This window comes from Wasmannia auropunctata, unplaced genomic scaffold, assembly GCF_000956235.1.
Source record: "Wasmannia auropunctata unplaced genomic scaffold, wasmannia.A_1.0 LD335985.1, whole genome shotgun sequence".
In the NCBI taxonomy this organism is placed as follows: Eukaryota; Metazoa; Arthropoda; class Insecta; order Hymenoptera; family Formicidae; genus Wasmannia; species Wasmannia auropunctata.
Window position 1 is genome coordinate 1,343,633 of NW_012026905.1, and position 20,411 is coordinate 1,364,043.

Consider the following 20,411-nt stretch of genomic DNA (forward strand, 5'->3'; position numbering starts at 1 on the left):
GTTACCGCGGGGCGTTATCCCCGCCGCGTTTATTGTCGCCGTCGCGTTGACAGACTCGATCACCCTCGTAATCGACGTAATAATCTCTCCCTCTGCCCGTCGCAAGTTATTTATAAAATACGGATTTTTTTTGTCGACCTTCTACGCGGAAATTCTCGGGGCCGAGCTAAACTGAGAGCGCTCGCGGGATTTATTTTAACGGTAACACGGGTACACAAGCGAGTTTTGCGCCCTTGCGGAAGCTCCTTCGTGAAGAGAGCACGGCGCGGGGGAGCGAGGTGTATAATGTAAACGCGACCCTAGAACAAGTATTTGGCTAATACTCTATTTCTTTTTTTTTTATCACACCATTCAAGTTCTCTCTCTCTCGCTCTCTCTATCTGTCTATCTATCTCTCAACTTTTGTGATATATAACTGTATCGAGGACAAGGAAGTTGCGTTCTCCTTTTTTCCCCTCTTTGCCTCGTACGTGGGCGAAGACGGCCGACAAGCGTGTGGTGCATTAATGCGAGTGCAATTATCGTTAAGCTATTTTTGTCGGGTGTATGTAAATAATACGATACATATATATATTATACATATATATAAATATATATATATATATATACACACACCATGTAACGTGTCACGTTAGCGACGGAACGCGTAGAGGGAAGGGTACGTTCCCTTCCGGAGGAGGGCAAGCATGCCGTTCTAATGCACGATTGTATTTATCGAAGGATATAATACACAAATACACATCTAAATAATGTTAGTGTTTCTCTCTTCGATGCGACGCGCGTAATTCCCTTTAGACGCTGATGAATGTATTTCTCATCCCGTCAATCATGTTGCGCTGAGAAAACTGTATAACTGCGCCTGCAATGCGGGCCGCGAATTTCTCTCTTTCTCCTGCCGGTTAATTAAATTATCGACGAAAATCTCATCGGCTTCGATAAACAATTGTAACTCCGCGATCGTCGATTTCGATCCCCCTTCCCCGCCCCTCCACCCCTCGCCCCGTTCCTTTTTCGCGACGTAATTTAAGAAGCCGAGATTACGTAAGAAATCATGTGTAAGAAATCGCTAACCGGATCTTTGTGATAGGCGATAACAATCCTTTAATTAAGCGCAACAGCAACGATCGAATTCTTATTATTAACGATGTATGTGTAAAATGTAATCGAGTGATGTTCGCCGACGAGCGCGGGGAAGAAGACAGAGCTCTATATCGGTATATATTATTTTCGTAATGTCTCCGGCGTGTGTCTGAGAAAGGGGGGAAAAAAAGGAAAAGAGAAAAGGAATAATGATACACTACACACTTATCCGCAGTCAAGTAGGCGAGATTTATGTGCACGCAGCCATCCAAGTCAGTCTCACTGTTAAAGAGGAGGTCGATCTACAACCGGCGGCAGTCCCGTTCGTCCCGACGACGAGCGAAGCGCTTTTCGTTGTTTTTTTTCACCGCGATTTTTCGAAAAGGAGAACACGCATTAAAAAAAAAAAGACCCGTTCCATTGTCGAGAGACGATCTCGGCGAGCCGAAAGCTCGTTGAGGTTTCCCGACGCGATTTATGCAACGATTTTTGTAACGATTTTTGCTTTCCTGTCTCTCACGCGAGAGACCCACTTACCGCATCAGCGGTCGAGTTCGGATCTACCTCATCTGGAACAGAGCGAAGTAGCGAAAAAAAATACGAGAAAAAAAAAGAAACTCATAGCTGCAATTCTAACGTCATTTTTGTTTCTCCTAGACACTAGGTGGTAGTAAATTTGTATGCAGGGTGTAGAAGAGAGGCTGTAGCTAACAAGGTACTATTATTAAATTGTAATACAATATTCTCCTCGGATTAAAACCGTAATTTTAAGATATCGTTACTATTATTATTATTATTCGATTATCGAAGAAAAAAAAAAGAAAACGACAGTGCTTATATATTGAAGAATGCAATGAACAATGGGAAAAAAAATCACACGACTGTATTGTCACTTATTTATTTATTGTCGCACCGCATATTGTCCCGGCGAAGTAATCTCCGAAAGAAATATATTTATAAGGTAATATAATAAAAAAAAATATATTATACATACACATATCTCTCGTTGTGCGATAAAGATCCCTGTCTCGCCCCCTGTCCGACGATTTCGAGCCGAGAGGATTAAACCTAGTTTGCCCTGTTTAATTCACGCGTCACGTTTTCAAAGTCGTTATACAAGCACTTAAGAAACTTGTCTCCTCGACGTTCCTCGGTCAATTCGTATGCGATTACCTCTCCGTTTCACCTCTTTGCGTCTTGAGGATTATCTTCTCTCGTCTCGGCAGGAATTAAGTGAAGGCGACAGTAGTCCGTAAATGTAAAAGTTCACGTTTTTATTCTTATTCGGTAGAATTGTACAATATCGTACATATCAAAACATACAATAATCGGAATACAATAAGCAACATGATTAGTACAACAAGTTTCCTAGTCCATGGGCTAAGAAGTGACCTGCGCTGCGCGTGTGTACCTGTATCGCAGAGCGCACCTTTCCTTTTTCTCTCTTTTTTTTTTTCTTTACAAAGTTTCCGGCAGTATGTACAATCGATTCTTTTCAACCGATAAATATGGAAAAACGAGAAAATATTCGCGTAAACAAATATAGGTATATATACCTATCTCACTACCTATATAAAGCTACCATACGTATCTTTCACTGAGGCTCGACGTTTTTTTTTTTGTATTAACTACAGAACGTGAAAAGGGAGACATTCGCGCGTCCCATCCTTTGGATGATTCTGCACGAGGAGGGGAAGACGCGTGTGTGTAAAGTGCACTCTAATATTCATATACAAACACAAACGAAAACGATATATTTTAAACGAAGCACTTTGCAGCGATTTTCCCCGTCGGGCAAGGTCATCCCCCTGGAAGATGAGGCGCGCGAATAGTCTTCCAAGTCCCCCTCACGTCTTAATCCGGAAGGATTGCATCGTGGACTCGCGGAATTCGGCATTGAGCGAGCGCACTTTGCCCCGTAAAGTCCAGCCCTACGTCCGAGCAATTTAAGATCACGTTTCGAGAATGGCAAACCGGGCATGTACTTGCTGGAGCACAGAGGTAATAAAAAAGAAAAGCGGACAAATGAAAAAATGTGTAATTTATACACAGTACGGAAATACCGAGACGCCGATGGCCAAAGGACAAGAGCCATCGCAGCAGCGCGTCTCTGCGAGGACAGGTGTGTCCTTAATAAAAGAGGAGGAGGCGAATACTGGCGGATATGTTCGACGAGCAAGTACATTGGCAGTGTAACGTCTGTATTTACTGTTTCACCGGCAGTAGAACGTTGCGCTCGTCCCCTATTAATAATTGGCAGTGATTTCATCACCCCTAAGTATATTCCCGAGTAACCCGAAGACTTAATTCTATTGAATCCTGATTAAATCCTTAGAACCTAAGGGCAGTGGAAGATCGCACGCGAAGAGGGAGGAGAGAAAAACAACTGCGGAACGGAGGATCTTCCGAGGTTCGAGACTACAGATTTGCCCCCGAGTACTCGGGGTCGTTTCGATTAACGCTAGCTAGATCACAACAAATAGCCGTGGCCGATTGATAAAAATTATCCGCGTGAACACACAGAACGGACATCCGCGGCGATTCCGCGCGATCGATCGTCGCGACTGTACTTTAACGTAACAGCGTGGTGCACAGTACTATCATGTTCAGTATCAGCGAGCCGCAGAGCAGCGCGGACAGCCAGCCGGGGCTCGCGACGATCGTCGTCGTCGTCGTCGTCGTTGCGTGATGACCGGCGAACGCCGACGGCACCGAGCCGTTTCGCATCTCGACGTCCGGCCTGCGTGCGCCACCCGCCTCCCGGACGCGGTCGTCGAGCGCCACCGGCGACGGCACCGTCGCTCGCTCGCGACTCCCCGTCGCCGCCGCGACGTCGGAGTACCGCGACTGCGGCCGCGGCGAGTCGTGCCTCGCGACTTGCCGGCCCGGCCGTGGCGTCGTCGTCGTCTGGCACGACCATCGCGTCGCCTCCGACACGACCGAGCACCGGTCGAACTCGTGCACGGACGGCTCGCGCGAGGGCGCGAGATTCGAGGAGCCGACCGACGACCCGAAGCCGGAGCTCTGGCTGGATGAGCGCGACAGCGTCAGCGGCGGCGTGGCGGTCGTCATCATACCCTCCTGCCAGTAACCGCCCGCCACCCACGAGGTCTGCGTCACCGATCGGAGCTTCGGCGGCGACAGGATGCACCTGCGCTTGCTGCTGTACGCACCGCTGCTGGATCGCCTGAACAGATTCTCGGAGCTTGTCGAGCTGTACACCCTCCGCTCGAAGATCGCCGGCGTCGCTTTCGCGAACCTGCCGCCTCGCGGCGATGACTCCTCGCTCAGCAGAAGGGAGCTCAGGCTGTCGTTCAGGTAGCAGCTGTCCGGTGGACTGTACTCATTCGGAGAGACGGAGTTCAGATAACCGTTGATGCCGCGCTCGCTCGCGTTCGTGATCGTGGACAGCTTCTGCCTCAGTCTAGAGATAAACAAAAAGGAATAAATAGATAAATAATAGAAGCGTTCACCGCGAGGGGAGCGGAAGTTACGTGAGATACTTGCATTGCTGAATGCGACTTGCTGAACGCGAATTTGATTTCGGCGGAAGCTAACTCGTCCGCCGCGTAGACCGACGGTTTAATATTGTCGTTCGCCTCGCTCGGAGCGCTACTGTTTCTGCCCCGACTGTTGTACGCGAGCCGAGGCGAGACGACGGCATCTCGCGAGTGCAACTTGATCTTCTTAAACGCCACCGAGCCGGTCAATGTACCTTTACACAAGCTGGATCTTATGCTCACCAAGGCTGTGATGAATGCGCATACCTCTATCTGGAAAAAGACATGGATAAACTGCATGTAAATGTGCGAGCACATTCGAGAATAATAATAAAATAATTTCCCGTTCGTTCAAGCTCACCATGCGGTACTGCGTGATCTCTTCCGTCGCGAGCCAGACATTCTGAGCCAGAGTCAAATCCTCGATGAACACGAGACTAATCACGCAGAGCCATAAAGGTATCAACGGTACGTCGAATCTCCGGTTTCTCATCGAGCTCGCCCAGCAAGCGCACAGGTGAAAGAACAGCCCGCCGATTGGTGGCCAAATGAAATTCTGGTTGTATATGACCGTCGAGACCAGGAGCGTTGAGATAGCGCGGAAAGTTGTCTCCCATTTTTTCGCGTTCTGCAACAGTACTAGTCAATGATTATTTATTGCTACAACTGCACGCCGAGGAGGGCATGGAGTCTACGAGATTGAAGATCGAGTTGCGAATTGAAGATCAGAATTCAATCGATTGGAGTGAAACGAATTGAAATTATCCCCGATAATTGGTCCAATTCCAATCTACAAATCGCAATCCTCAATCTCCAATGCTTAGGCAATCCGATGTAAGACTTAAAGCCCTTGTCACACCGCGCACTGAGGAATTGGAAAATAGAATTCGATTAATCGAGAACTAAACTGATTAAAATTGACTGATCGAATTCCAATCTCCAATTCGCAATCTTCAATCTTCAATTCGCAGTCTGATACGGGCTTAATGGAAGCTATCGAGAGATATTTGCGATACACAATTGTGATGTAATACACGTCTGGGATATCGAACATAAATCTTAACAACGGCGATTCCTGCAGCAAAATGCACTTACACCGACGAGCGTCTTAATCGGCCTCCGCCTGAAGAGGAGCATCTTGCAACGAGTCAGCCACGCCGCCTGCCTGCGCAACACGTCTCGCACCGTCGATTTGCAGCTGTCGCACAGCGGATACCTCGCCTCCAGGTGCTCCCTGAACGCCCTCAGCTCGGCGTCGTAAAGCCTCTCGCTCTTGGGCTCGAAGCTGGACAGTTCCGACAGCTTCAGGCTTTCCCGCTTGTTGCAGCACTCGCAGAGATTACCCCTGAGGACGTGAGAACGGCCGTTGCCACCTACCTCGGCCTGCGGCCTGCAGTATCTCGTACGTACTCTCGGCGTTGCGTACTGCTCCGGAATGTCGTACGCGTAATCGCCATTCTGGAACCGAGCGTTCATTGGTATACACATGTACAAGAAATAAAATCTTTCAGAAAATTGACGAGCCGCGCGTGGGATGAAAGAAGGATAAAATGACTGGCTAGATAAAGCGCAATTTACCTTGGCAAAGCCGTTGTACTGTTCGCACCAGGGGCACAGCCACCAGTCCAGGTGCTGCCTCCAGATCTTCGTGTTCTCGCTGCAAAACCAGCAGTTCACCTTCACGGGCCATCTCGCCCTGAAAACGACACGTAATCGCGATGAGCGAGGCGTCCACCCGAGGGAGGGGGAGGGCAGCAACGTGGAAAAACCTTTATAATACGAAACGCACGCCGTGCGGTGCGGACGTACGTACACGTGCATACGAGTGACTCACCTCAGCCGGTAGAAGATCGTCAGGCACGTGGCGAAGGTTAAAAGAGCCGGGGCGAGGACGGCCGTGAAATTGAACGCGTCGCGATCGGTCTCCATGGCACACGGTAGAGAAGGGGTGGAGGGCGTTTAAAAGCGCGCGCTAAAAGAACGGAGCGAGCTAGGAGCGCTCCCTCAAAGTCCACCACGGCGACGACGCGGCGACGTCGGCCGCGGCGCGCGGTCGCGTCTCCCGCCGAGGAGCAGCGATCGAGGAGGGGCAGGGCACGGCATAACCTGAAAGAGCCGCGCCGTTGTGTCGTTCGTGACGCCTCGAGCGAGCGAAGAACTTCAACGAGGAATTCGCCGCGACGCCGCCGATTCGCTTGGAGTTTCCTCGCGGAAGCTTACCGCACGACCACCCGACCCTCCGACCACGTCCAACTGTCAATTATCCACTCCGATTTCCGAGGCTCACAACCGAGTTGCCCTGCTCCCGCGCCGCCGTCACGTTCACGATACGCGCGACACGTGCCGGCAAATGCCCGCGCTGCGTTCGTAAAAACGCACGGCTGCGATCTGTAGGCACGTTTGAAAAGCTGTTGCCAGGCCTGTCGGTAAGAGTAGTGGCACCCGATTGGTCAATTCAGCATAGTTCAGAAGGGTTGTTCTCTTCCCTTGAGATTCGAGTTACATCGAGATTCGACTGTACGTGTACAGTACCTCCATCGTTGCGTTCGAAAACATCACCCGAGTGCCCCCGTGTGTATTATTTTATCCTTTTTGTTCACCGAATATTGAATAAAGGATAAAATGATACACGGGGCCACTCGGGTAATGTTTTCGAACGCAGCCGACGTGTGGTACACTTAAACTGCCAGTCATTGTTCTCGAATCGGTTTCATCGCGATTGAATCTCGGTTTGGCTCTGTGCAGTGGGTAGGCGGATTTTGGTGCGGTGAATTTAATGTAATTAATCGAAATATAATGGGAGCGGTACGAATAATTAACGACGATCGTCATTTCAATGGCGAATTGTCTAACGCCGGCCAGAAACTCGTCGTCGTAGATTTCACAGCCAGTTGGTGAGTGCCTGTGTTAGGTTATGTTCCTCGCCTTTATCGCTTGTGTTAATTCGATTGTATTCCAGCGTTCTGGAATTTTTAACAAAGTATTCCTAACAAAGTCGACACGACCTCTTAATTAACACATGATTTCGATCACGTGCGTTCCCTCGAATTGCTTTTTTTTTTAATTATCTTTTTTTGTTGAATTTTCATTATGATTTGAAAAGAATCAATTTTTGTGGACTGTTCATAACTTTTGATGAAATTGTAATTTCTTAAAATCGAACGATCAATTGATATTCTATTTCATGTATATTCATTTTTGAAGGGATTAAAATAAAAATTATAAAATTATCAGTGTTTTCCAAGGGAAAAGCATGTTAGAGGTCGAAATGTATGCTTTTACAGAAAAACACTTCACAAAATTAGATGATATTTGAAGACAGGTGTATATTTTTTGCAATAATTTGTTTTCGTTTTTTTAATATTTATTTCAAATCTTGAGCGAATTTATCACGTAACAAATCAAATAAGAATTTAAAACAAATTCTTTAATTATTTCTCAATCGTCCACTTCTAATCACAAAAGAAGAGGACTGCAGCACCTTTCATTTTAGTCATTTAGATATATTAAAAAATCATTTTAGCTCAAAATATGCAACAAAACTGTATGTTGCTTTAAATATAAAAATTAATTTTGATTATTTTTATTAAGCAAATCCATAAAATAAAATATATATCCACGTCTCACGAAAGAGAAAGAAGAGAAGAATGCTTGGTTCAACTCAGATTTTCAAATTTTGTTAAATTTAATAAAAATACATTTGTTAATCCATGTCTTTTTTGTGCGAAAAAAAAAATTCATCTTATTACCTTCCAACATTGTGGAAACGAACAAGCAATTACTGAGAGTGACGTTTTTATATTTAGGATTAAGAATATCATACCGTGTGTAATACATGTAAAATGTTTTTTTGTTCTAAAAACTTTCTGTCTATTGATATCTGTTAATACAGTGTAATTGTTACTTGCATACCTCTTGATTTTGTATGCAAACGTACCCCCCCATTTTTAGCAACGAGCTAAGGAATGGGAAGTCCTAAGAACAAAAGGATCATAGCTTTACAATTAATTTACCGATTTGATTACGCAGGTGCGGACCCTGTCAAAGAATCGCCCCGATATTCGAGCAGCTGTCGCTCAAGTATTCCAAGGCGGTGTTCCTGAAGGTGGACGTGGACAAGTGCTCGGACACCGCGGCGGTTCAGGACGTCACCGCGATGCCCACCTTCATCTTCTACCGCAGGCGTACGAGGCTGGGCCACTGCCAGGGCGCGGACCCGGTCGGGCTGGAGTCCAAGATCCAGCAGTTCTATGGCAGCGGCGACGCCGACGACGCGGACGACTCGGGCGCGGACTCTCTGCCCGGCCATGTACGAAACACCGGCAATGCCTACTATCACGTTCTCGGAATGCTTTTTCTCGCCGCGGTTCTGTTTTACTGGAATAAGTACCAATGAAAAGCTTGCCACTAAGTTGTCGTTTAACGTTAGCCGATCCGTGGGAGGGGAGAGAGAGATTGTTCTATGGAAATTAATTCGACTACTTCAGCCTCTTGGACATCAGCTTATGTTTTTTTTTCCCTATAAAATTTTCCTCACAAAATTTCAACGTTCGAAGCTTCGTGTTTGCGGAAATTCTTAACTCACATTTTTATTAAGTTCACATTAAGCAATTTTTTTTCGATCCCGTCGGTTGCGACAACAATTATTTCGCGTGCAGAATGTCCATTCTATGTAAAACAATGGCCTTATTGTGAAGTTTACTGTAAAGTCAGTCATTATTTTCTTTCATTCTAATAGCATACGCACAGAACGAAAATGTGTTATGCATTTTGTCTTCCAAAAATTCTCTTTATCATGATCACATTGCAAGAGTAGCAGAAGAATCTGCAGGAAAACGTTACTATGTAAGCATTCATAGTTGATTCATAAAATGAATAAGATCACAATATGGGACTTCGCACGACGGATATTCAATTTATGAATAATTTAGTTAACACTTTTTTGAAACCACATATTTACAAAAACTTTTTAAAAGACCTGGTGTGCTTATCACACACGTATACATTATTTTCTATGGAAAATTTTTCGTCTATCTCTAGTTTTGTCAAGAGAAAGTTAATATAATTTAAAATTCCTTGCGAATTTTTTAATTTATTCAATAATAATCGAAATTATTTTTATTTAATTAAATTTTATTATAATTGAAAAAGTGGAACTGTGCTGAGCACGCGCTGATGTTTTCGATTATGCAAATATCAAAGTATCACACATTTATATGATGTGTCAAGTGAGAAATTGTTATGGAAATCATTTCAAATAAACTATTGAGAACTAATTACTGAGATTTTGATATGATGAATTTTAGTATTCACGCACGTAAAACTTGGGTACAAAAATTATGCCATTTTTACGTTGCTTGAATAAGAATCAAACTTCAGAAAGTAAATTTATAGAATATCTATATTTAAATGATACACTACCAGGATTACTGGCCTAAGAGAAAAATATAAACTTAGTAAAAATAAACTAATTAAACTCGATAGGCTTAAGCTTCATTTATTCTTAAAATATATTTCTATAATTTCGCATTTTTTATGTAACTTAAAAGACTTACTTTGCTTTTAGTTTAGCAATTCTTTAGCTTTCATTTTAATTATAAAATATATTGTCAATGTATATCTGAATGATATTGTACTGGAAATAATATAACTTTGATACTTGCATGTTTTGTGATTTAATGACCTTTATCTGAATGATCCTACCTAGCACGATAAATGCAAATTAATCTCACAATTTAGTTCTTGAACAAATGATGAGAAATTAGTAAGAGATTAACATTACTTGTCGTAATTATGCAATAAGTGCTTAAATACTAATTTGCTAAGATTTGTATATTGAAAAATTTACACCAGATTAAAATGAGACTCAGAGAAACATATTTAAAAAGTCCGTACAATTGAAGAAATTGTATAAACATGTAGATTATGTACAATCTAGTTTATTTACATCAAAATTAAATTAGACAAGCGAAATAAGTACTTGGAAAAAATTTAATTTTTAACATAATTTTTCATCAGTGCTAACAAATATATAATCTTGGGTGAAATTAATCTAGAAAAAAAAACGTAAAAAGATCGTAATTTTGACATTAGCTAAAGAAAGGATATACACAGTTTTTAATGCTTCCCATGCGTGAAATTATAAAAAAAAAGTTCTAATTTTATCTGCAAAATCTTAGAAGATTAAAAAAAATTTCGAAATACATTTCTCTCGGAACAGTTTTTGCTCTCTTTTGCTTTTCCACTATTTCAACTAGATCTCGCAGAGATCGATTTTTATACATCTCAGCATTGCAGTTTGAATCAAAGTGTGTAAATTATTCTAAATCGCACTTTACTTCATTTGGAGCTTGCTTTCATCCCTTGCATTTCGCTGATTGCGGTAATTAACCGAACAACTTTCAGGGATTTCCTTTCTTTTCAGATGGACCTGTCCAGTTTCATAATGAAGCAGCAGTGCGAGTGTTTAAACGAGTCGGACTATCACACTTTCCCTCAGTGCTTGAACTCGGACAGTGGGTATCTTCAGAGCGACGAGGACGAGCAGCTGATAATGTCCATCACGTTCTCGCAGCCAGTTAAGGTTCACTCGCTCAAGATCAAAGCACCCACGGAAAACGGGCCGAGGAACATCAAGCTGTTTATCAACCAGCCCAGGACAATCGATTTTGAAATGGCGAGCTCCAACACGAGCATTCAAGACCTAACGTAAGCCTCGAATGATACGGGATATATTCAAGACGGTGGAAGAATAGAAAGAACAAGAAAACAAATGAAAATTATTGAATATCTAATGACTGAAAACTATTGAATACCTTTCGAATCGCAGGTCAATAAAAAAAAAAATTATTAAGACGAAGATAGATTTCTCTAACGTTCATTATATTGCTTCTAGTGTAATGTTAGAACGGAATTTCTTTTACTTTTGTTTGTCTCTCGTTGCTTTTTTTCTAATAAAATAAATTAATATGCGCATTTTCGGTGCAGATTATCAGCCAAGGATCTCGAGGAGGGGAATCCGGTACCGCTGCGCTACGTCAAGTTCCAGAACGTGCAGAATCTTCAAATCTTTGTGATAGACAATCAGAACGGCTCGGAAACCACGAGAATCGATCATCTAGTCGTAATCGGCTCGCCGATCTCGACTACGAATATGGGAGAGTTCAAGCGAGTGTCCGGCAAGAAGGGAGAAAGCCATTGAGCGACTTTCCTGCGACAATAATATATCAGGATATATCGTCAGGAATTTCGAATTTGCCTACTAACATTCCCCTATGGTTTTTTCTTCGCATGGAAGACGAGAGGAAGGAGGAAAAGAAAAGCCGGTGTAACGAGAATCTTGAAACAATAATAAAATCCGATTTGATTACCATACAGTTTTGCATGTAATAATTTTTTATCAATTTACGAAACTAATAATTTATATAATTAATTTATCATTCATAATTTATCGTAAGTAAAATCTTATTAATTAATGAGAATGCTTTACAGCTCGCATATACGCTTAACGTACAAAGGACTTCCGCGAGGTACATATCGATTTCATTTTTCTATAAACGCTCATCTGCAATTACACTTACATTATATCCTCCTTAATGAAGTAATTCGTATAACGATGCGTCGTTTGATTAATTAATTTTACACCATTTCCTCCATTTAGATTCGCATTAAAAAGAAAGAAAAAATTCATACAGACTCTTTTCGCTGATGACGATAAGAGAATAACCACTGCAAGAGACTTTGAGTGACTTCACAAGAAGTATAAATAAACGAAATAGCTTTCGATTGTAAATTTCTGTTTTAACGTGGTGGCCGAATCATTTGAAATACACACTTTCCATCTCTTTGTTACCTTTTTTATACGCGTGTATGTCTCGCAACTCATCTTCTTTTATATGGATTTTCGATATCCGTAGTTGCAGTATCATGGTTTACAATGAGACCTTCCAAGGGGAACCCTTTACTATTACAAAAATTCTTAAGTGCCCTTTATTGAGAGGCTTTGTGAATACGCCAAATGCCGCCGCATCGGCAAGCTCGCGTCCATCGTTGATCCCAGGCTCTGATCGCAGCTGTCCTCGTCATATTTTGTACTTGCGCCTTTCCGCCACATCTAAAGATATAACGAAAAAAAAATATATATAAAACAATCGATATATTATAACATATATATATATATATATTTTTTTTTTATATTTAATTATATTTTTTTAGTTGGTAACTGGCATAATCTATGTCAATACCTCGTGCATTGCTTCACCAGAAGCGGCTGCTTTCCTAAATACAAGTGCCGTATTGTGTCCACGATCTGTCCGCTGTGCATGCAGCCTTCCACGGGATTCATTTCAGGCGTATAAACCAACTGTTCAGGTTCCACTCCGTATTCTAGCTGCAATCACAAAATGGCAATAGTGAATAAATATGTATGCCTAATATATGTTATATATATATATATATATATATATATATATAATTATTAAATTATTATATATATATATGTATAATAATTTAATAATTTATGTGTACATAAATTAGCAAAAAATTTTGAATATTTTTTAGAGGAGTAATTCTAATAGCATTCTTTTCTTTTTGAATATGATTGCAAGCCTCGCAATTCTCACCTGCAACGGAAGATTCTGATAAAACAAAATCGGTGAGACTATGGCGGTGATGCTGTTGCCTTGATGCAGTTGCGGAATCATGATCTGATTTGGTAGCAGGCAGCATTCATCTGAAAAAAAAATGCTGTACTTAAAAACTTTCTGCGTCGAAAATTAACGAAGTTCTGCTGCATCGCGCGATTTTAAATTAATCGTAGGATGTGTATCTTGTATGTGTGATAAGATGAATAGCTTATACGTGATAATAATTAAATGATGAACTTTCGTAGAAGAGAGAACGAGGAGAAGAGAAAGCAGATTTAACGTATCCAACATTTTTATATCGTTTCTACACGATATCCTTTATTTATACAGCAGCTTTTCCTTGAACAAAACTTGAATCCTTTTCTAGGTTTAGACCATATATTTCTCGAGTTATCTAATTAATTGTCCATAAGTAATCGTCCATGGCAATTTAATTAAAACTTGGCGAAGTGGAAGTCTCTTGCGAATTTGCTTCAATGGATTGCAGTATCAGCATCGGTTTCTCCGCAATTAATTTCCCCAGTCTCCTCGCCCACGCTCGGATCGATCTGCAGGAAGACCTCCGTTTTCTCCCTGGTTGGACTCTCCACCACGTCGGCTATGAAGTAACTCGATTCCGGCTTTGATCTCCATTTATTATCCTCGTCTATCTTTGCATCCTCCGCGTCTTTCATGTCCTTTCTGTGCTCCGCCGTATCCTCTCCACCCGTTGTACCATTCACGTGGTTGGTTTTTGCATCAACGTTCTCAGTCGCTTCGCTCGGGAAGAAGCGCGTTCCTGCGCTCTCGGCCCTCTCCGCTTCGCGGATCAGGTCGATGAAGAACAACTCCCTCGGCGACATCGGCGTCCTCGGGGATTTCACCTCGACCTCCTCCGAGGGCGATACCGTCACCAGCTTCAGATAATCCTGCAAGGCGCTCTTCTCGGCGTAATCACTGGCGATGTGATTCAAGCCACTTCTCTCATCGTCCTCGACACGTACCGTCCCAGACGTATCTTCCATGTTTTCACCGGATATTTGTTTGTGTATCACCAAAGGCGGCAGTTCCCTCTTGAGGTGATTTCCTCGATCGCTCTTCTTAGATTCGGACTCGTGGGAATCGTTCCGCTTCTCCGTCTCGAGAAATTCCGCGTCTTCGGATAATATCTGATGGGCGCTCAGAGGACTCCTCTCGCTATCCGAGCCGTATTTCGGGGTCGTGTTAATTTCAAGGCTTTGTTCAACTTGGAGACGTCGCCAGAAGATTATCAGCCCGCACGTGATCACGAGCCAGATCACAAATGCGACTATCCAGAAGAGATAAGTCATAGCCGGAGGCCAGTACGGGAACGGCCAAAAGTAGTAGCTTATGGCCCAAGTTAGAGGACAGAGGACGAGCCAGTAGATCAAGAACACGCCCAAGGTTAACCAAGGCAACGACAGTTGCTCGCATATCTTCAGCTTGGACTGTTCTGTCACGCCGTTCTTTCCTTGCGGTCTGTTTTCCTTCAAGACGAGGGAGTCTTTATGCTTGATCGCAAGCTTGGACGTCATTGTACCCTCGTGGAATTCAGTCTTTTTCTCTCCAGCGTGTCTCACGTTGCACTTCTCTTGACTCGTGTTACTTTATTAGTGCTGTATTATGTTGAGAGAAATGTAATAATTGAACCGCCACACACACAAGGTGTATTTATACCTAACAATTCTTCTGATCTATGTACTTGTGTAGCTGTATTATTGCGCAATTATATTACTGCACAACTGTTACACACGATGCGAACTATACTTCTAATAGAGTAATATTATAATTACTCTCATGATTCAGGATGTGGTATTTTTATCAGACTTCCTGACAGTCGCGGTAATCAAATAGCAAATATAAATACACGATAAGAATTGAATTTGCGTGCTTTGAATTTTCTGTGTGCTTCTGGATTGTGAAACTTTTAAATTAATATAATTTTTTTTAAATATGAGAATTTCAAAAATAAAGGCAATCCTATCTTTTTTCACACAGAATTACTCGATCCTCATAAAATAAAGTCACTAGAGCTTCATACTGCAATGACAAAAATCATACTCAATTATAATTCTCATATTTGATATTAAGAAATTCTAAGTTAATAAACGTTACCAATCAAACCGTCGTCCACCTGTTGCTGCGTATCTCCGTTAGGTTGCACCAATTTTGATAACAAGCAAAACAGCAAGGCCAGGACATCCAGGTTGTCCGCGCTGCGAAGGAACACTGGGAGACACGACGGGCGGAGCAATCCCCAGATGCGTATGATGACCAACAGCTCCCGAACGGTATTCAACGCCTTGTGATCCTTAAGAAGCTCATACTGCAAGGTAAAGTAATAAATTAAAACTATATATAATAAGATAGTTCATATCAATTTTTAAAACTGAATATATAATTTTCAAGAAAATAATTTTAATTAATTTTATAATTATAGTTGAAAGATTATAGTTGTTTTTATATCATATAATAATGAAGGGCAATATAAATTCAATAATACACGGACATTTGATGCCGTAAAAGATTTTTATAATATCACTTATTTATAAAAATATACCAGAAAAAATAAACATTAAAATCTGGGTTCAAGAAATTTTTTTTGTGATTTTCGCGAATAGATAGATTGCTAAAAGTACCTACCCCGCCAGCCTTCACCTGCATCCTCTGCTCGGGCAATCTGGCCAGCAGATTCAAAGCTAAGTCAGCGACCCATTGAATAAGTTGCTGCAGCGATTGCAGCGTGCTCGGTTCTACTGTAAACTCTTTGGGATCGAGATGCAGCAATACCTAATAAAAACATTGAACAAATCAATAATCAATAAAATATTAAAGTTTCAATTTATTTCATTAAAACTTAATTATTATCTATAATTATAACTTCTGTTATATCATATCCATAATTCGTCACTTTTGTTCTATGCACTGATAAACGTGAGATAATAATAGAAGAGTAGAGTAAGGAAGAAATCTGGTTTGGAAATTCGAGAACTAGGAAGTGGAAGTTTCGACTTCGATTTACCTTGTCGACATCAGTAATGACATCGGTTATCACCGCGGCTAAGCTCTCCGCTGGGCCTTTGTCGTGGGATATCAGGTCCGATGGTCTCAGTAGGGATTTGAAGGCGGTAGCTACAGAGTGTATCATCAGCAACGACGACAGATCTGCCGCCTTGTTCTGCCCCGTCACGAGCATCCTGAAAACGATTGATTGCAAGCGTTTAATCTTTTTGACTTGTAATTTCGAGGAAACTTCTTTTTCATATTAAAAAAAAAAATCTTCAAAAGTGTCTCAATTATCTAGCTTCGATATATTCTTTTATTTTCAAAATAAATTAATTTAAAAGAAACTTATTTTTTCTAAAACTAATTTAGAAGAAAACTTATTCATCTTTTCAAGAAACATTTCTTCGCGTTCAGTTCACGCACCTATACAACGACGTCTTGATGGACAAAAATTGGATGTAATGATACTGCTGTGTAGACTGCAGCTGCCTATTGAAGGAGGCGTCCAATCGCTCGCACAGCGCTTCGATCATGGACGATCTCAGGCATAAAAGTATGTCCAGCCAGTCCAATCCCGTCACCAAACAGTACTCCAGTAACGTACAGGCGTAGCTTAGCGACATCGACGTACCTACGAAATCATGTTTTTATCATATTTCGAAATCTTTCAGAAATATCTCGCTACTAATGCATATCTTAATGAATTAATTAGAAATTAAAAAAAAATGCTGTCATACCCGTGGTGCCATCCGGCAACAATTTATAGAGATACAGATTGCCGTTGGTGTCGCACGCGAAAAGCACGCATCCCAGCCACGAAAGATCCATGTGGGCGATAGACACGGAGCTCTTGAAGTATTTGTTGCTAGGTTCATCCGATCGCCAGCTTGTGTTCAGGGACGAGAACGCCACTTCCTTCAGGCAGTCCAAACGATTTAGGCAATGTATCGACGAGTCAGCTAGTGCTATTATCACGTAACTGGGAGGCGGCAAAGTTGTCACTATGGATAGCTTTGTAGTTGTTATCGCCGTGACCGGCGACTGGCAGCGATATTGCGATTGGAATTGCCAAGCCTGCCGAGGATAAAATAATTATAAATCTCTTTATTATTAAATATAAATGTATTATTTAAATATATAAATACATAAATAAATAGTATTTAGTAGTAATATACAAGTAATGTATTTAAATATATTATACTACTATTAAATACTATTTGGATATTTGGATCGTTATTTAAATACCACAGTTAAACGTATCTTGTCTCGTTGCTTCATATCTGCCACTTAATTCACACGCATGTATTTACTTGTAAAAACAAAAAATGTTGATTGACTAATAGAATACTCACATACGTCTTGAAAGAACCTTCTAGAGTCTTTGGCTGGAACAATTTGTGAACCGGTTGTGACTTCTCCAGCAACTGCCACACCTCAATGAATCCGCCATTCTCGCTGTTTGCGGCGATGACCAGAGAATTGGCATCCTCTCGGACCACAAACTTTAAATGCGTCACTGTACCTGCAAAAGAAAGTAAAGAGAATTGCAATAGTTAGTCATGAAGAAATTAAATATCTATTAGGGCTGTTACTTTTTCGAATATTTGAAGTTTCGAATGTCGAAACCTTCGAAGCAAATCACCCCTGCCCTAATATCTATACCGTATCGTATGTGCCGTTCAAATTGTAATCTTACATGAGTTGTCTATGGGCGCCCCGTCTTGCAGGAAAAAGCTCGGCGAAGCTTGCGAGGTGATGGTGCACTTGTCGTCGTTCTTGCGTACCAGTACTCTAAAGCATTTTATGGGCAGGCAGACGCTATCGCTACTGATCGCGACGAGGACCTCGCCGTCTGAAATTCACAAAACAAAATTATCCCAACTCATTCACTGTATCCTCTGCACTCGCGCAAATCTTTATAACTTGACGACAAGAGCGTATACTTTTTCCGTAGCACAAGTCGACCGCGGTTATCTTGTGCCTCGTGTTGCCAAGACTCTCCGTCGAGTAGCAAATCGGATTTTGAAGGTCCTTCGTGATCATGATCGCGCCGACCATGCCCGTTGTCGACACCACCAGCACGCCTTCAGCGGCTCTTCCGCCGAACTGCCTCACGGAAGGTTGGAACAGTAGGTGATTAAATTTCTCGCTATAATGGATGCTGTCCTTCTTTTCCGTTACTAGCCCTGTCTATAGAATCAACGAAAGAAGACATTAGAAGAAAAGATAAAATTATAAAAACAACATGTCTGTTTCGAGTTTTCATTATACACCCGCGCGATTTGAACATCTTTTTTTTAAAGAAGTTATTACAGTGCAAAATAATAGGATATTAATCATTTTTAATACAATTTCTATTCTAATGATACTGAAAACTTGAAAACTTTCTTCGTTGTCCAGAGCGCGTCAATTCGTTCGTCTAGATACCTTTTTGCCATTGTGGAACCACGCCGCGCCTAGTATGTGCTCACCAGGGAAGCACGTGGAACCTATTAATACCCAATCGTTTAAAATATGATCCTTGAACATCCATAATTGTACATTTCCAGCTGTGTCTGCCATTACTAGCTTATCACCAGGTAGATCCCATTCCAATGCAGTAATGTTGTGTTTATTCGAGAATACTCTAGAGACACACAAAAAGCATGATATTACTGCTTTACCTCGACCAATTGACTTTAAAAAAATTTGACGAAAGCATTGTTAAACGGTAAAGCAAGATTTACATGCTGTTTTTCTTACTAGCGTGCCAGTTTTCTATCGCGCTAAAAAATCAGCAAAAAAAACCATGTAATTGTATAAATTATATTTTTTTAGCCTCTAGTTTTAAAATATATATAATTTATAGAATTTCTTTAGCTACTAGTTTTATAATGCGTTAAAAAAACCAGCATGATAAAAAAAGCATTGTGTAAACTTTGCTTAAAAGATGCGGCATAACAGGAATATCCTTCAAGGAATATTACAGAGACAATTATTGGAAAGATCGAATCTAATCAAAGTGCTTACCTATGAGCATGCCATGGCATATTTAAGTCCGCTACGTAAACGTGGCAGCCACGTGTCTTGCCGCTGCTGTCGTCCAACTCTGTCATTGTAGTAAAGGCCACTATATTCCGACTGGATAAGGAACATAACGACTGTCCGTTGTATAAACTGAGAAAGAGCAAATCGTTAGTTAATATCCAAGTTGAATTTGACACATCAAAATCTATACTTTATTTTCTACAGAGTATATTGTTAAGTGCTGCGAGAGAAAAACGTTTTGTTCGTGTATTAAGAAAAAAGAAAGTACCATTCTTGATTGGAAAAGAATTTGGAGGAGCTCTTCCTGTTGACGGTATAAAGCAGATCCATCTTCGTTTTTTTTTCCCCTTATCTTAAATATTCTTGAAAAATACAAATCCTCCCGAATTAACGAGGCTGCTAAATGTTTTTCCCTCGGTCCTCCTCGTGAATAAAAATTCTTGGTTAGGACGTCTCTTTTTCAAAGTACATTATTCCTCGCGGAATGTCTCGCGGATGATCACGATAATCCCTCCCCGAAGGAGTAAAATGTTAAAATGTCTCTCTCCCGTCGAGTATTCCCGCTACAGGTAGCGAATTTAACAATAACAAACACTGACAGGTGTGCGCTTAATTCGGCACCGACGGGATCACACATGGACAACTTGTTGCTATTTCCTCCTCTTAGATTTCTCCCTCTACAGAGGGAATTTTTCCTCGCAATATCGTCATATTTTTGCACACAGCAGCACCATCAATTAAAAATTAATCTCGTTATCGTAAACAATTGCGGAGACTCGACACCTCCGCGATGTGGCGATCAGCTGCTGCGGGCAGCGACTAATAAATAGCGACGGTAGTGTCCTCTCTGCACTGTTTACACCTTCAGTTTACCCTTTTTACACCTTTTTTTTAGGAAAGCTCTCTGTGTTTTGCATGCTCCGTTCCCTCTTTTAACCTCTTTCTGTCTAGAAGGAAGCGAGAGAGAATTAACGAATATTTAATCGCGAGATCTGTAAAACCTACGTCAATCTGTAATATTTACCCCTCGTACTTCGCCGTTCTTCGCTCCGAGCTGGTACGAAAATAATAATTACGTACATACGTACGTGGAAGCACGTGTGACTGACAATTGAGGTCTTCGCGACAGTGGGTATTTAAAACGTAATGCCCA

General features: G+C 41.7%; 4 protein-coding genes and 1 long non-coding RNA gene across 5 annotated transcripts; 1 reads left to right on the plus strand and 4 right to left on the minus strand.

Moving 5' to 3' along the window:
• Window positions 1-3,429: 3,429 nt before the first annotated feature.
• LOC105454464 lies at window positions 3,430-6,754 on the minus strand. The gene is made up of 6 exons (XM_011697079.1): window positions 6,415-6,754; window positions 6,159-6,276; window positions 5,676-6,038; window positions 4,942-5,208; window positions 4,588-4,853; window positions 3,430-4,504 (listed from the first exon to the last, which is right to left on the minus strand). Exons 1-6 carry the CDS (start codon window positions 6,507-6,509, stop codon window positions 3,652-3,654), a joined length of 1,962 nt encoding a protein of 653 aa, XP_011695381.1. The 5' UTR covers window positions 6,510-6,754; the 3' UTR covers window positions 3,430-3,651.
• Window positions 6,755-7,221: 467 nt separating this feature from the next.
• Window positions 7,222-11,954, plus strand: LOC105454468 (thioredoxin-like protein 1). The gene is made up of 4 exons (XM_011697083.1): window positions 7,222-7,474; window positions 8,610-8,889; window positions 11,005-11,288; window positions 11,568-11,954. Exons 1-4 carry the CDS (start codon window positions 7,377-7,379, stop codon window positions 11,779-11,781), a joined length of 876 nt encoding a protein of 291 aa, XP_011695385.1. The 5' UTR covers window positions 7,222-7,376; the 3' UTR covers window positions 11,782-11,954.
• LOC105454467 lies at window positions 9,144-11,004 on the minus strand. The gene is made up of 2 exons (XR_975000.1): window positions 10,919-11,004; window positions 9,144-9,405 (listed from the first exon to the last, which is right to left on the minus strand). It is a non-coding gene; the product is annotated as an uncharacterized LOC105454467 (long non-coding RNA).
• On the minus strand, window positions 11,942-20,404 carry LOC105454466 (mediator of RNA polymerase II transcription subunit 16). The gene is made up of 14 exons (XM_011697082.1): window positions 19,527-20,404; window positions 19,241-19,387; window positions 18,659-18,857; window positions 18,175-18,421; window positions 17,928-18,083; window positions 17,584-17,753; window positions 16,969-17,305; window positions 16,655-16,862; window positions 16,248-16,422; window positions 15,869-16,015; window positions 15,341-15,551; window positions 13,202-13,311; window positions 12,824-12,969; window positions 11,942-12,693 (listed from the first exon to the last, which is right to left on the minus strand). The coding sequence occupies exons 1-14, from the start codon at window positions 19,586-19,588 to the stop codon at window positions 12,570-12,572; spliced, it is 2,439 nt and encodes an 812-aa protein (XP_011695384.1). The 5' UTR covers window positions 19,589-20,404; the 3' UTR covers window positions 11,942-12,569.
• LOC105454465 lies at window positions 13,500-15,315 on the minus strand. Its single transcript, XM_011697081.1, has one exon. The coding sequence runs from the start codon at window positions 14,758-14,760 to the stop codon at window positions 13,699-13,701; it is 1,062 nt and encodes a 353-aa protein (XP_011695383.1). The 5' UTR covers window positions 14,761-15,315; the 3' UTR covers window positions 13,500-13,698.
• Window positions 20,405-20,411: the final 7 nt, after the last annotated feature.